Source organism: Callorhinchus milii, unplaced genomic scaffold (assembly GCF_018977255.1).
Source record: "Callorhinchus milii isolate IMCB2004 unplaced genomic scaffold, IMCB_Cmil_1.0 Scaffold3, whole genome shotgun sequence".
NCBI classification, from domain to species: domain Eukaryota; kingdom Metazoa; phylum Chordata; class Chondrichthyes; order Chimaeriformes; family Callorhinchidae; genus Callorhinchus; species Callorhinchus milii.
Window position 1 is genome coordinate 50653412 of NW_024704744.1, and position 15215 is coordinate 50668626.

The 15215-nt window shown below is 40.0% G+C and overlaps 1 protein-coding gene across 1 annotated transcript; it reads right to left on the reverse strand.

The window, feature by feature from the left end:
• Positions 1–942: 942 nt before the first annotated feature.
• LOC121848531 (calcium and integrin-binding family member 4-like) lies at positions 943–6680 on the reverse strand. The gene is given in 5 exon segments (XM_042332879.1): positions 943–996; positions 2541–2629; positions 4731–4764; positions 4766–4838; positions 6401–6680. Coding segments are annotated over 5 exon segments (498 nt in total). The 3' UTR covers positions 943–974.
• Positions 6681–15215: the final 8535 nt, after the last annotated feature.

Genomic DNA, 15215 nt, shown 5'->3' on the forward strand with positions numbered 1-15215 from the left:
TACTACAAAATCATCTACAGTTTTTAACCTTATTTTCTACAAACTGTAACATTGCATTGTTAATTGGAACAATAAAATTGATGGTTCTTTCATTCACTTCAGCAGTTAATGTTTTAGATACTAGGCAGTAATAATAAAGGACAATCAATTTGCTTGGTTGCAAATTGGTCTTTGGCTGTTTCACTCTATTTAAAATATAATTTTAAATTACGAGCCCGCAAATTGGAAACACATTTTACCTTGCCCCTCCCCCTCCCTCTGGCTCGTTATCAGACTCCGCCACTATGAAGCGTTCCGAGATGCTATCTTGCATAAAGAGCGCTATATAAATATATTTATAGATAAATATATATAAATGTACATGTTGTTGTATATGGTTTAAACAATTTATAATTATACCCCTGTGCAATTTTCAAGTGACATCTTATGTCAAACTGTGCATTTTGTAGGTGAATACAATTTATGCACAGCAATGTTTCATAAACAGCCATGAATTGACAAACCAATTTTGTCTGGAGGATTACTCGTAGGACAGCAGGAAAAACTCCCTTCTCTTTTCAAATAATGCTTTGAGGTCTTATCTTTAACGTCTACCTGAATAGTTAGGCAGACCTTGGCTTTAATGTCTCAATGAAGGAATGGTGGCTCCAAGAATGCAGCACACTCCCAGCACTGCATTGGAGTACCAGCATAGATTAAATGTGTTCAAAGTCTTGACATGGGGCTTGAACCCACAACCTTCTGACTCAGAAACGAGAATAGTACCAATTTAGCAGAGCTGCCAAATACCGAATATAACGTAGTATGTAATATAATTAATTGAATGTAACACAATGAACATAATAATATAATGATACTGAATAAAATATACCAGATACCAAATCTAAATATAAACTTGCATTTTCATCACTGTTAACCACTTGAATTTCTTCAACATTTTCTGCTTGTTGTCTGAAGCAATTCTTCACACTCAGTTACAAACGAACTGTAAAAGACCTTCAGAAAAATAATGCAGTTGAAAACAGAAATTATAAAAGTCATAGAAATGATGCACACATCCGGAATCAATTATTCTTAGACCCTGTCTCACAAAGAATCTGACTTGAAAAGTACAAAAAGCTGAAACTGATTGTGGCCGAACAGCAATCAATTCTAAATCATGAGACTTAAGCACAAAAACTTGCTTCAAAGTTAAAACTGAATTCAATAATTTGCCAAACTCTGCAGACTCTGAAGTGCTATGTAAATCCAGAGCTGGTGTAAGTTTAATCCAAACTTTTTTTAAAAAATGTGAATATTATGAGATGTGAAATGGCACTTGAGGTAGCAATGCATAAATATCAGAATTAATATTAATAAACATCTAACAATATTTAACGAGCTGCACAGGATTTTTATTATTATTACTTTGTTTATTTGAAAAAGTCAGATTAGTTTGGTGTATTTATTTTTCCAGTAGTTATTGAATTTAAGTTGTGGTGGAAATCTAAGAAAATAATTTAGCAGCAGCAGACCTCAATGGACAGACTTGTGTTTTGATTTGGTAATATTTGCTTTTCATCTGGTCCAGCAGTTATGTCATGGTTTTCCCAGTGGTGGTATATGTATAATGTTAGCTGTCCAAAAAGTCTCCAAATTGATTCCTGGCATGAGACATGATAAGGAGTTATATCAAATGCAAGGATTATTATTATTACTACTCTAGAGCACCTATCCAGCTAGTCTACTTATCTCATCAATAGGATGGAATGGAAATCATAATTAGTATCATAATCCTTCCCACTGTGCTCCTTATTACTCTAATAGCCAGTGCACGTAATAGATAGGCAGTTCTAATTGCATAAGCAGAAGGAAGCATTCCAGTGCTCATACTGCAAAGATGAGTAGTTGTTACAGCACAAATAGCATGTAAACTCGTGGTAGAATTGGGTCTGTGAAAAATACTGCATCAGGGGCTCATTCTTGTGAGGCCAAAATACAACTCACTGTGAATAGAAACAATACTGAAATTGTAGTTTGTTTGACATTCTTACTAATACTTTATCATGCCTGAAGGGTGCTATATAAATTCAGGTTGCTGTTCTAATAATAGTAAAATCCTTGCATTTAATATAGCATCTTATCACGTCATTGTTGTTGTAATACATTTCTAGGAAATAAAGTAGCTTCCAAATCGAATCATAGAATGTTACAGTACAATACAGAACATGCCATTCAATCCATCAAATCTGCGCTGGTGTTTTTCTCCAGCTAAATGAGCTAATGCTAATCCCCTATTTGCTTCCTAATTCCTTTAGTATTTACTTTTGCAAATCAGTTCTACATTCACATTCTACAATCACACTTTTATGTGACCCAAATGTAGAACCAAATGAAGTTGGTTCATTCAATCTGCTATCAATAAAACAACCATTCTACTTGCTGGATCATAAAAGGAATGTGACATTAATTACATTAACATTCTGTTAAGACAATAAATATTTGCATCCACTATGTATCCACTATTTTTTAAAATTTGTATTCTCTTTAATTTGCCTTACTTTTGAAAGTCGGGTGATTTGCTGATCACATTTTCAAACTCTGAAAATGACAACATGAAATCATCATTTAAATCTCCCTCTTCCATAATCTGTTAGGAAAACAAAAGAAATGACAATAAAATTACCAATAAATAACAATAAATATCAGGAAATAGGCCATCACCTTACTCTTTAATCATGACTGAATTTTCACCAATAAGGTTACACTATAACTTATATATAAGTTTACACATATACTTAAACCCCAGCTAACTGAACTAATGGGCTGGGGGGTGGAGGGGAGGGAAATCCCATCCGGCGACCAGGAATTTCCAGTAAACTGTAATCACAAGGCCAGTATCAACATTACCGGCATTTTTCAGAAGATAACAAATAAGGTATTATCTGCTTCGTGATTCAAAAACTCTGAGTCAAAGTTGTTATCCCTGGTCACAAGTCAGAGGACAGTAAGGATACTCAAGCCACGTTGATGCGTGCTAGGAGTTGGGAGTCTGCATGGGAGTCTGCTTTGCAAAGAGCCGGCGCAGACACAGTGGGCCGAATGACCTCCTTCTGTGCTGTATGATTCTATGATTCTAATCATCCTAAAGTATTGATCCCCCTCTCTTGCCACCTTCAAGACCCATCTCAGGACCCTCCTCTTCAACCACCAGCTCGGGTCCAAAACTCCGTCTGTCCAGTGCCTTGGGATGTCCTCCCAGGGTGAAAGGTGCTATACAAATGTAATTTTGTTATTGTTGTTGTTGTTGTTGGGCTCACTTTTTCAATCCCATTTATAATTTGTACACCTCTATAAGGCCCTCTCTGAGTTGTCTTCTCTTAATCCTGAAGAGCTCTAACACATCTAGTCGTTGCTCAGAGCTCATTCCTCTAACACTAATGCAAGGTGTGGTCTGACTAGAGCACGTACAGCCTGAGAATGACACCTGGGGATCTAAACTCAACTCCAAAACAAAACAATAATAAATTGGTCATTTTGAATCCACGTCTGTTTGTCGGACACTGCTGTGCACAACTGGCTGCCGCGTTTCGCCCACAAATATACAGTCAATTCACTTTACAGTTTATTCTGCGAAGCGCTTTGAGACATTAAAAGACGTTAAAAGCGCTATATCAAATGCAAGGATTATTATTATTATTATATCAAATGCAAGGATTATTATTATTATTATTATCAACTGAATTAGCAATGCAGCCCAGCATCCCATTTGTCTTGCTTATTGCTGCCTCACATTGTTTTGACTTAGTGAACAATAAGTCAACAACATCTTTCAGCTTCCCCCATGGTAAGTCCAATCCCATTCATGGGGTACTTGTGTTTCCTATTCTTGTATCCTATATATAGGATTTACATTTATCAGTATTAAACTAATTATTACTTGCCAATTTTGCCCCATGTGGATACTCTATCAAGCTCTCTTTGTAGTACCTTTGCTCCTCTGATTCCACAGTTCCCTCCAACTTGGTGTCATCTGCAAATGTAACTATCTTACACTGGGTCTGCAATTCCAAGTCATTAATATATATGAGGAACAGAAGTCCCAGTAGAGATGTCTGAGACATTCTGCTTAGTATTTCTTGGCATTTTGACCTAGCTCCTCTAACAAAGACCCTCTGCTTCCTTCCCTTCAGCTAATTCTGAATCCATGTCCATGTCTTGCCCTTGATACCCAGTGACCACAGTTTGTGAAAGAGTCTTTCATGTTGTACTTTGCCAAATGTCTTTTGGAAGTCTAGATGTATTAGATCATATGGCTTCCCACAGTCAATTTGGCTGTCACCTCCCCCAAAATAATCTATGAGACTGGTCAGACAAGACCTACACTTTCTGAACCCATGCTGGCTGTCAATTACCAAGATTATTTTATATAAGTAATCTTTCACTTCCTTTCTTGTGGTTGACTTCATAATTTTTTGTATTATTGAGGTCAGACTAATGGGTCTATAGTTGCCAGATTTAATTTTGAACTCAAATTATTAAGTCTTATAATCTATTACTGAAATGTAACTGTGTTCTATATTTCAGTACAGTTTGTTATAGATTGGAAACTGCAATAGAATTTGAATAACATTTTGTGAAATGTTTTGCTCATATTAAAATTAATGCTGCACTGCCTTATGTTGTCTTACTTGTACTTTGCGTATTGTGTTAAAACTATAAAAGATTAATTAGAATGCCATTTTTCTTACATAATGAGTCAAAATTTGTATGTTCTCTTCAGCCATCATCTCCTTTAGTCAAACGAAGTATGATGTGCCTTAAGTCATCTTCATCAATATAATTATTTCCATTTATATCTATTTGTAAAAGTAAAAATAAGATTAATTTTCAAGCTACTGGACAAAAAGAAAAGATTCACAATAGTTTAATAATTTATATTATATTGCGCCTTTCAGTTCTGGAGAATGTCTCAAACGAGTGCTCACCCAATCCTTACTCCCTCCATACCCTTCTATTCCCCTCGCTCCTTGTATGATGGTCTATCTTCCTCTTGAATACATCTAATACATATCAAATGCAAGGATTATATTAAATGCAAGGATTATTATTGTGTAGATGCAACCAGGTAGTGTAGATGCAGTCAAGCCAGCAAGTTGCACAATCTCACTAGCCTCTGCGTAAAGTAGTTCCTCCTAAATTCTCTTTTAGATCCCCTAGTTGCTATCTTATATTTGTGTACCCTGGTTACCATTGGGTTACAACCAGTGGCTTGGCTGAATTGCCTCTGTGCTCAAATAACCTGCTGACACTAACCAAATCTCAGATATAAACAATGTCTACAGGCGGTGTCAAGCAGCCATGAAGTAGAAGAGAAGAGGAATAAATTTACTGGAGAAAATAAACAAGAAAAAAAAGTGTTTCAAGATGCTGCAGACTTGAAAGGTGCTCTATAAATGCAATCTTGTTGTTGTAAATTCAAACATTTAGAAACTGTTATTCATGTTAACGTTCAAGCCCCAATGGTGTCTATATCTATCTATACAGTACAGAGATTTTATTCCATTTGATGAAGGTCTATAAACTTTTTAATCTCATGATTTTTTTAAAGAAAACTACCCTGATTTCTTATGTACACAGGTTGGTGAGAGCCAAGCTTGAGAACCTTAGAGTGTGTGTTGGAGTACTGCTGGAGTTCAACCAGCTAAAACCATATACCTTGCCATTGAGACTATTGTCTGGCAAGCTTCCCACTGCTTATCCAGCCCTAGTTGATAGATCTTAGACTGGCAAGATTAACACAAACTGAGTGGGAAGAATTCCTGCTTCCAGTGACCATTCTACCCCTCCATTCCTGCTGTAGAGCAAGGGTATGTCATCAGCAGTGCCTTGGAGTACTGCATAGAATCATTGAATATTAAAGCACAGAAGGAGGCCATTCAGGCCATTGTGCCTGTGCCAGCTCTTTGTAAGAGCTAACCAATTAGTCCGACTCCCCGACTCTTTCCCCATATCCTTGCAAGTTTTTCCTCTTCAAGTACCTCTCTAATTCCCTTTTGAAAGTTGTTATTTAATCTGTTTCCACCACACTTTCAGGCAGTGCATTCCAGACCATAACAAATCTCCTAAGCCAATTCCTAAACCAGGTAGGAATCGGACTACTGAGACTGCCACCAAAGGATGACTCTCAATTCCAACATCCTGATGCCAAGCACATCACCTTCGAGACAGCTTGGATCCAGGCCAGCAACCTCCCACCCCTCCCCCCATACACTTACAAATACACACACACACAGGAGGATTGTGCCTAGCTGGGCATTAGAAATTGGCAAGCACAGGTTTAAGCCCTCACTAGGATACTACATATGATTAATAGTTTTAGGTGAAAATAAATGTGTATTTTCAACCCTGAAGAACTCACCATAAATTCGAAATGCATATCCTATCTTTACAGTGAGTGATGCATTTTCACTGAAGGCTGACATCATTTCTAGAAAGTCCTCAAATGAAAATGTCCCATTTGTATTCGTGGAAAAGACCTTACAGATTCGGTCTCTGAATGGATTCACCTGTTTCAAATAATATGTATTGTAAAAAGTAGGAGTAAGAGTGCTGAATTCTTGTTCAAGAGTAACGTTGGAGTTAAACCTTTTCACTGTCGCAGATCGGAATGCCTGTTGAGAAACGTCCACAGGCCGCATAAGCAAATTTTGTGTTTCCCTTCCAGAAACATAACATCTAAACAAGGCCCTTTCCACAATGAAAGGATGTCTCAAAGCTCTCGACACTGCTGACTAAGCTCCTGAGTTGGGGCTGGGAGACAAGGCTGCTGGAGAGGGGAAAAGATGACCGAAAGTCCGGTCAAAGATTTAGAAATGCCTTGAAAGAGGAGAGATGAGGGAGTGAGTCGGAGGGATTCTAGAAATGGAGCTCCAGAGAGTGGGGGCAAAATGGCGATAATGGGACAGATGGGGTGCGGGAATATGAAGCAAGCCGGTGTTCGCTGGGTAAACAGAGTGGCAGGGTCGTGAGGTTACAGAGGTAGGAGAAAAAGGGAGCCTGCTATGAGGAAATGATATGGCATGATGCTCAGTGTCTCTCTTCAGTTCCTCCCTGTGGCAGCTGAGGGAGTCTGTCCTGCCAATGAACCACAAAACGGTGCCCACACTTCTCCTCTCGCTCTCTCTGCCTCCCAGCTACCCGGACTATTGGGGTGGTGGGGTGGGGGCAGATTCAGATGGAATTTCTGGCTAAGTCTAATTTACAATGCGAGTACCAGCATTTATCAAAAATACCGGTAAAGTATTCTAATTGTTTGAATCCCGCAACTAGAAGATAGCTTATTCATTATCGTCTGCTCACTATTCACTATCTTATTCACTATCTTCTGCTCACGCGATTCAATTAATCTGAATCAAAGTCAAGAAGGCCCAGCAGCAATGGTGCAGCTGCTCAGTGTGGAGTTGCCATGTGCTAGGAGAGTGGGCAGTCGGGATCCTCGGAAACATTTGGTCTGTGGAATTTTTAAAAAAATATTTCAGATCCAGTCTTTGCGAGGTTTGAATTCTGGATACCTGGAGTTCAGTAAGCTACTGTACTCAGGTACACTATTCTCAAATCTTGGACAGACTTAGGAGCCTCGTGGCTTGCCTATATAGTCAACCATGAGAGAAGTTCATCAGACAGACTGCTGAGATTCCTGAGCCAATGCTGCCCACCAGTGGTCTAAGTAAGGGACTATAGAAATGTTGAAACTTGGGTAGAGAGCCTGTCTCTAATTTCAATAAGCCCTTAAAGATGTTCACTCCGGGTCTTGTTTGACCCTCAACTATCCTTTCTACCCCACATTTAATAACAAGATTATTATTGTGCACACTTAGTCTGCCTCACGGATCTGTAAGCGATCAATGCTTCAAAATCACTATTTGATCTCGCAGAGTATTCCGTTTAATTGTCATTGCTGGAATCAGTGAGTTATGTTAAGGAATCATGAGACACATTTTCAGGATTTAGCTCAAATCTCTAACAAACAGCATTGCAATCAGTCATTCTGTTTGAATGTCACACCTAGAAATGCCTGGCTGAGGCTGAAAAAGAAATTAAATGTCAGCATGGATCAGTTGGTAGCACTTTGGCCTCTGAGTAGAGGTTGTGGGTTCAGGCCCCACATCGGGACTTTGAACTCACACAGTCTAAGCTGACAGTGCAATGCCATGTTGGGGGTGCATTGCATTATTGCAAGTGCCGCCCGTTGGATGAAACATTAAATTGAGCTTTTGTTGCCTGTTCTGGTGAATGTTAAAGATCTAATTGTATTATTCAAAAAGACAAAGAAGTTTGTTCCAGTGTCCTGGCCAATAATTCGCCTACAAAAAACAGTCGTTGTACTTTCCAGTAAAGCCTATAAAGGACTTTGAGACATCCCTTAGATGTGAAAGGCACTACATCAAATGCAAGGATTATTATTATTTTAATAGGTTAATCCTGGGACTAGATATTCACAAATTCTGATCCTTCACCTTGGTCATACACCACCTGAATATTGATTGAATGGAAGACAATAGAGTGAATATTGCATTATTTTCGATATTTATCACAAATAAATTTACCCCTTCCCCGAAACTATGCTTTTTTTGACCCTGTGAAGCCATTGAATGTTTGGCTCATTTTTTTGGCTAACATTTTTTTCAGAAACGGAACACTCAGGGTCTCTTAAATACATCTCAAAGCTGTGTCAATGCCCAGCCTGATGGATGTTGCAACTGAGAGTGCTATTCATAGGTGGGAAGAAGGGCTGCCTCAAGCAGTAAACAACTGACAAAATCAATGCGCTGATCAAGAAAATATTAGGTTTATTTTAGGTAAGTGACACAGTATTATCATTGGATACCTGACCAAAGGATATCTAAGAGGCAGCTAAGAACTTTAAATCTAAAACTTTAAAGATTTCCTCTTGACAAGATGGTAACAGGCACTTTACTGGCCACTTGGAAAATAGGTGTTCCACAATAATAATAATAATAATAATAATAATAATAATAAGTCACTTGGAAAGCCATTGGTTGGAATGAGGTTTACCTAATACTTTGGAACAGAAGCTACTAAGTTATTGAAATGAACAGATTCAGTCTGATGCATATAGAAAATTATAAGATCAATTTTCAGTTATAGTGAAAACATTGTCAGTGTCAGATTAAAGGTGAGACAAATAGAACAAGGGTATAGCTATCTGGTACATAAGGAAGAAATGGAAAATTAGCTCAAAAAAGAACATAAGTGAAGCCTAAGAAACATTTGATCAATGCACAAGATAAGGTGCATTGTGGCTGGATCTCAGTATCCTGAATGGCTGGACCTCAGTATCTCAGTATCAATTGCATTGAGACGTAATCTTTGGTTAAACTATTTGAACGCACACTAACTACACAGTTTAAAGAGTGAATAAATAAGGTTGTAAAAAATCAAACAAATGTCCCAGTTCAGAACAGTGAAGCTGAAGAAAATTCATTTTGCAGACCTGTTTCTTTAAGTGATAAATAAACTAATGGGCCTAAAGATTTGAAAAATGCCATCTCATGGGCATAAATATAACTTGACTTGTCATAGGTCAAGGTAAAGATGATGAAAGAACCTCAAAGGAAAGTGAACTGATACCTGATGAAAACCATTACATTCATTTCTTCTACGTTATACTGTACATTGTTTGAGCCTAGAAGAAATCTGACTTCAGGGGAAAAAAAAGGAATCAACATGTCTTCAGTAGGAGAATAGGGGAGAAAATTGCTGGAAAAAATTGGAATGATAAGAACACAAAACACATTTGAGGAACATCAGATTTGTTGTTGTATTCATCATGAAGCCCACCACCTGCTGCCTCGAGCCCCTCCACATTGGTCACCCAACTTACCCTCCTCTCCCCGCTGCTGGCAGACAGTCATGGCCTGGCACCTCCCTGCCTCTCCGACCTGTTTACCCCCTAACCCACAACCCATTGCCTCCGCTCGACTGGCTCCAGCCTTCTGCATGTCCCTCATACCCTCCATTCCACTATTGGTGGCCGTGCTTTGAGCCACTACACCCTGAAACTCTGGAACATTCTTCCTCTATCCCTCCGCCTTGTCCCTTCCTTCCCCATCTTCAGGTCGCGCCTGAAGACCTTTCTATTCAACCATGCTTACGGTCACCTCCCCCTCCCCCCAGCTTGGTATCATGCTCCTCCACTGTCAAGCGCTCTGGGACGCTACCCTGCTTGAGGGGATGCTATATAAATGCAAGTTGTTATTGGTTCAAAGATGACTGCCTTATGCAGGTAGCAGGAGACGATTAAATAAACTCTCAGGTCAATAAAATGTATTAAAATGACTGCTTAAATGATAAAATAGAACCTTATTATGAACATCTCATTCTTCCATAGTTACCTTTATTTGTGGAATCTTGCAGATGTCCTCTGGTGTAAGATAAATTGCATTCATTGAGCTCATGCTAGAATTTGTACCAGCTAAATCAAGGAACATGTCATGCACGCTGAAACATACAATTTATTTTACAACTCTTGAACCAAAGTAAAAGTAATACAGTAATATAGATTTTGTTCTACACTACAGTCAAAAACAATTTGGCATTTAGTTGCTAACACAGACATTTGATTATATTTAAATAATACTGAGTATACTTTTTTATTCTTTGTTTAAAAACAAAATTTAAAAAATCTGCAAGGTGCATTAATTAGCTAAAATCTGAATAGTTTAGGCCAGGGTGGTCCTACGTTTGGCTGCGCAGGCCGCATTCCCTATTTGAGAAAGGTCTGCTGGCCGCATCCAGCGTGGGCCAGCTGGCGGTGGCAGTGACAGTGTAGGGCAGTGGCAGGAGACGGCAGTTGAGAGGATGTGGAGAGTCTTTACGCAGTCTGTCAGGAAGGCAAGCATGTCTCTTACCAACCGTGACCTTAGCAACCAAACCGCTGTAGATAGTGACCCACACTTGGGAGAGAAATCAGGAGAGAGGGGTTGGAGAGAGAAAGAAGGGGGGTGGGGGCAGAAAGAGGGGGGGGGAGAAAGAAGGGGGGGAGAGAACGAGGAGGGGGAAGAGAAAGATGGGGGGGAAGAGAGAGGGAGAGACGGGAGAGCTGCCTATTGGACCACGCTGGACTATCAGAGAATAAGTTCCTGAGCACAGCCTGGGCATGTAGGAAGTGCCACAGGGATTTTGTTTTGTGAAGTTGAACCTTCTTTATTCTTTTGAGACCAGACATTCACTAATACTAAGAGCTCAGACAATTATTCTGTAGATCTCCACTAATGTCACTCTAGCTTAAATAAACGTGACCAGATAATGCTTACCCATGTTGCAATGTACTTTCCCCTACAATGGTATGGCTGAGATCAGGAACTTCTTCTCTAATGGCCTAAATTGCTGAAAGGAGCCTGGATTATCCCATTGGATTTTGGGAGAACATCACCAGGTAGGTCACACTCACAAAACAAATGAAAATCCACCAATGCTTCACAAAACAAAAGGAAAAAAAGTGACCTTATTCTGAAGAAATCATGAACTAAATTCTTCTATCACAATTACAGTGCACAAGTAGTACATTCGGAATGTCCTCTTTCTAGCTATTTCCATGTTAAAATTGAATAAGTATTGATCATTCTCTGGTTCAGGGAAAGAGTTACAAGTGGCTTTTTGGGCTGTGAGGGGTATGATTGGCATATTATGAAGCCCATGAATCCAGGTGCTGGACAGAGATCTTGGAACCCCAAAGCTAGGGTTTCAAATAGGGGGGGAACATGGAAGAGTGGATGTCAACTGGACATCCACATGTAAGATCCTCCAGTGGGCTGGAGCACCACCCAATGGGATAATCCAAGCTCCAATACAAAAGGAATGGTGTACATGCTGGGAAAAGTAAAGGAATCTGATTCCTTACAATTTGTCCTCCGTTATGGTTGCTGTTGATTTTTTGGCAAAAGTTAATAAAGTTAATTTGTTTCTTCACCAACTATGGTGTTTTTATTTAAGTTCACATGTGATAACACTTTCTACCACTCTGTAGCAGACATTACAATGCATATGGGTTGGACCAAATTAACATTTACTTTGTTCTTTTTTTAAAAGTTTAAATTTATTTTATAGTAAATTGAATTTTGCTACCTTTTTTTAAAATATACTATGCCTTTACGTTTTAATAAATGTACCAATTTCCATTATTTCACTTATTTTGCCCAATTCTTTTGTAAAATTATGTTCTTGTTTTCTCTTTTTCGTATTTACTTGTTTTATTGATTAGATCCTTCAGTGTTTTTTTTCATTTTTGTTTCTTTCATATTTCTTCAAGATTTTTTAAACTTTCCAGTTGCTCAGTTGGACTGCTATCTATGTAGTAGATTTTAAAAAAGCAATTTATTAAAGAATCCATTAAAATAAAATAATGCATCCAATACATTTTTTGCCAGCTTGTAAAATTCACAATCGACACTAACTATTGGTGAATTGATGATGGAAAAGCGATGGCTGTTGTTCAATGGCCAAATTGATCTCTGCATAATTTATAGAAGGGATTGGTGAGTAGAGTGAAATACATTATTATAAATATTCTTACCGTGTAACTTCGGTTGTTTTTAAAAATGTGAGCGTCTGCAGAAATATAAAAACAATATTATTAAATGTGTACAACATTTGTCTTCTTCGCAGTCAGTATCTTAAAGAAACTACTGAGGGTTTAGGAGTCAAGTACTTCCATGAATTATTCATACAGTTTTGATGTGTTTTTTGGTCCCAGAAATATCACTGCCAAAAAAACAGCAGTTAGAAACAGCATGCAAGGTCAACTTGTCTGAGATTTGGGGAACTGAGATCACAAATGACCTCTTTCCAGCGGTTCCCAACAGGACAAGGGAAGAGCTCCCTGCAAGGGGTTCCCATGGGATAGAGGGAAGACCTCTCTGCAGAGATTGAAGGTATAAATCTGAGGCTTTGGTCAGGACAACATGGCTCTCCTGATAACCGAGGGTTGATGTCTCTTCCCATTGATGCCTGGTGCCCAGTCCCTGGTAATTGGGTAATTACTGAGAGTATATTGATATATTTACAGGTAAAACAATTTCAATAAAAATAAAGGAAGCGCCAAACCTTGTAGTCCCAAAGCTGGTCTCTAGTGAAATGATGAGATGAGGAGCTCTGGCCCATATTCTTCCTCAGCTCCTCCACCAACTAACAACTCAACTACAGCCACTAGACAAACAATAACAACAGATAACAATGATACTCTCTGGGCTAACAATAATAATAACAATAACAATAATACCCTCTGGGCTAACAATAACAATAATACCCTCTGGGCTAACAATAATAATAACAATAACAATAATACCCTCTGGGCTAACAATAACAATAATAATAATAATAATAATACCCTCTGGGCTAACAATAACAATAATAATAATACCCTCTGGGCTAACAATAACAATAATAATAATAATAATACCCTCTGGGCTAACAATAACAATAATAATAATAATAATACCCTCTGGGCTAACAATAACAATAATAATAATAATAATACCCTCTGGGCTAACAATAACAATAATAATAATAATACCCTCTGGGCTAACAATAACAATAATAATAATAATACCCTCTGGGCTAACAATAACAATAATACCCTCTGGGCTAACAATAACAATAATAATAATAATACCTCTGCGCTAACAATAACAATAACAATAATAACCTCTGGGCTAACAATAACAATAATAATAATAATAATACCCTCTGGGCTAACAATAACAATAATAATAATACCCTCTGGGCTAACAATAACAATAACAGTAATACCCTCTGGGCTGACAATAACAATAATAATAATAATAATAATAATACCCTCTGGGCTAACAATAACAATAATACCCTCTGGGCTGACAATAACAATAATAATAATAATACCCTCTGGGCTAACAATAACAATAATAATAATAATAATACCCTCTGGGGTAACAATAACAATAATAATAATAACAGTAACAGTTGTTGGGCTACACCTCAGTCCCTGAGACTCGGGGGCCGCTGGGCTCAACTGTCATAACGGTCAAACCAACCGTCACTTTTCAAAACACCCGAGCGGCGGGAGGCAGCGGCTGCCATGTGTGTGTGGGGGGTGTGGGGGGTGTGGGGGGTCCAGTCGTGTGTGTGTGTGTGTGTTTGTGTTTGGGAGGGGGGGGTCCTGTCATGTTTATGTGTTTGTGTTTGTGTGTGTGTGGGGGGGGGGGGGGGTCCTGTTGTGTGGTGTGTGTGTGGGGGGGTCCTGTTGTGTGTGTGTGGGGGGGGGGGGTCCTGTTGTTGTGTGTGTCCTGTTGTGTGTGTGGGGGGTCCTGTTGTGTGTGTGGGGGGGGTCCTGTTGTGTGTGTGGGGGGGGGGTCCTGTTGTGTGGTGTGGTGTGTGTGTGGGGGGGTCCTGTTGTGTGTGTGTGGGGGGGTCCTGTTGTGTGTGTGGGGGGGGGTCCTGTTGTGTGTGTGTGGGGGGGTCCTGTTGTGTGTGTGTGGGGGGGTCCTGTTGTGTGTGTGTGTGGTGTGGGGTCCTGTTGTGTGTGTGTGGGGGGGTCCTGTTGTGTGTGTGTGGGGGGGTCCTGTTGTGTGTGTGTGGGGGGGGTCTGTTGTGTGTGTGGGGGGGGTCCTGTTGTGTGTGTGTGTGGGGGGGGTCCTCTTGTGTGTGTGTGGGGGGTCCTGTTGTGTGTGTGTGGGGGGGTCCTGTTGTGTGTGTGGGGGGGGGTCCTGTTGTGTGTGTGTGGTGTGTGGGGGGGGGGTCCTGTTGTGTGTGTGTGGGGGGGGTCCTGTTGTGTGTGTGTGGTGGGGGGGTCCTGTTGTGTGTGTGTGGGGGGGTTCCTGTTGTGTGTGTGGGGGGGTCCTGTTGTGTGTGTGTGTGTGGGGGGGGCCTGTTGTGTGTGTGTGGGGGGGTCCTGTTGTGTGTGTGTGGGGGGTCTGTTGTGTGTGTGTGGGGGGTCCTGTTGTGTGTGTGTGGGGGGGGGTCCTGTTGTGTGTGTGGGGGGTCCTGTTGTGTGTGTGGGGGGGTCCTGTTTGTGTGTGGGGGGTCCTGTTGTGTGTGTGTGGGGGTCCTGTTGTGTGTGTGGGGTCCTGTTGTGTGTGTGTGTGTGGGGGGGGGTCCTGTTGTGTGTGTGTGTGGGGGGTCCTGTTGTGTGTGTGTGTGGGGTCCTGTTGTGTGTGTGTGGGGGGGTCCTGTTGTGT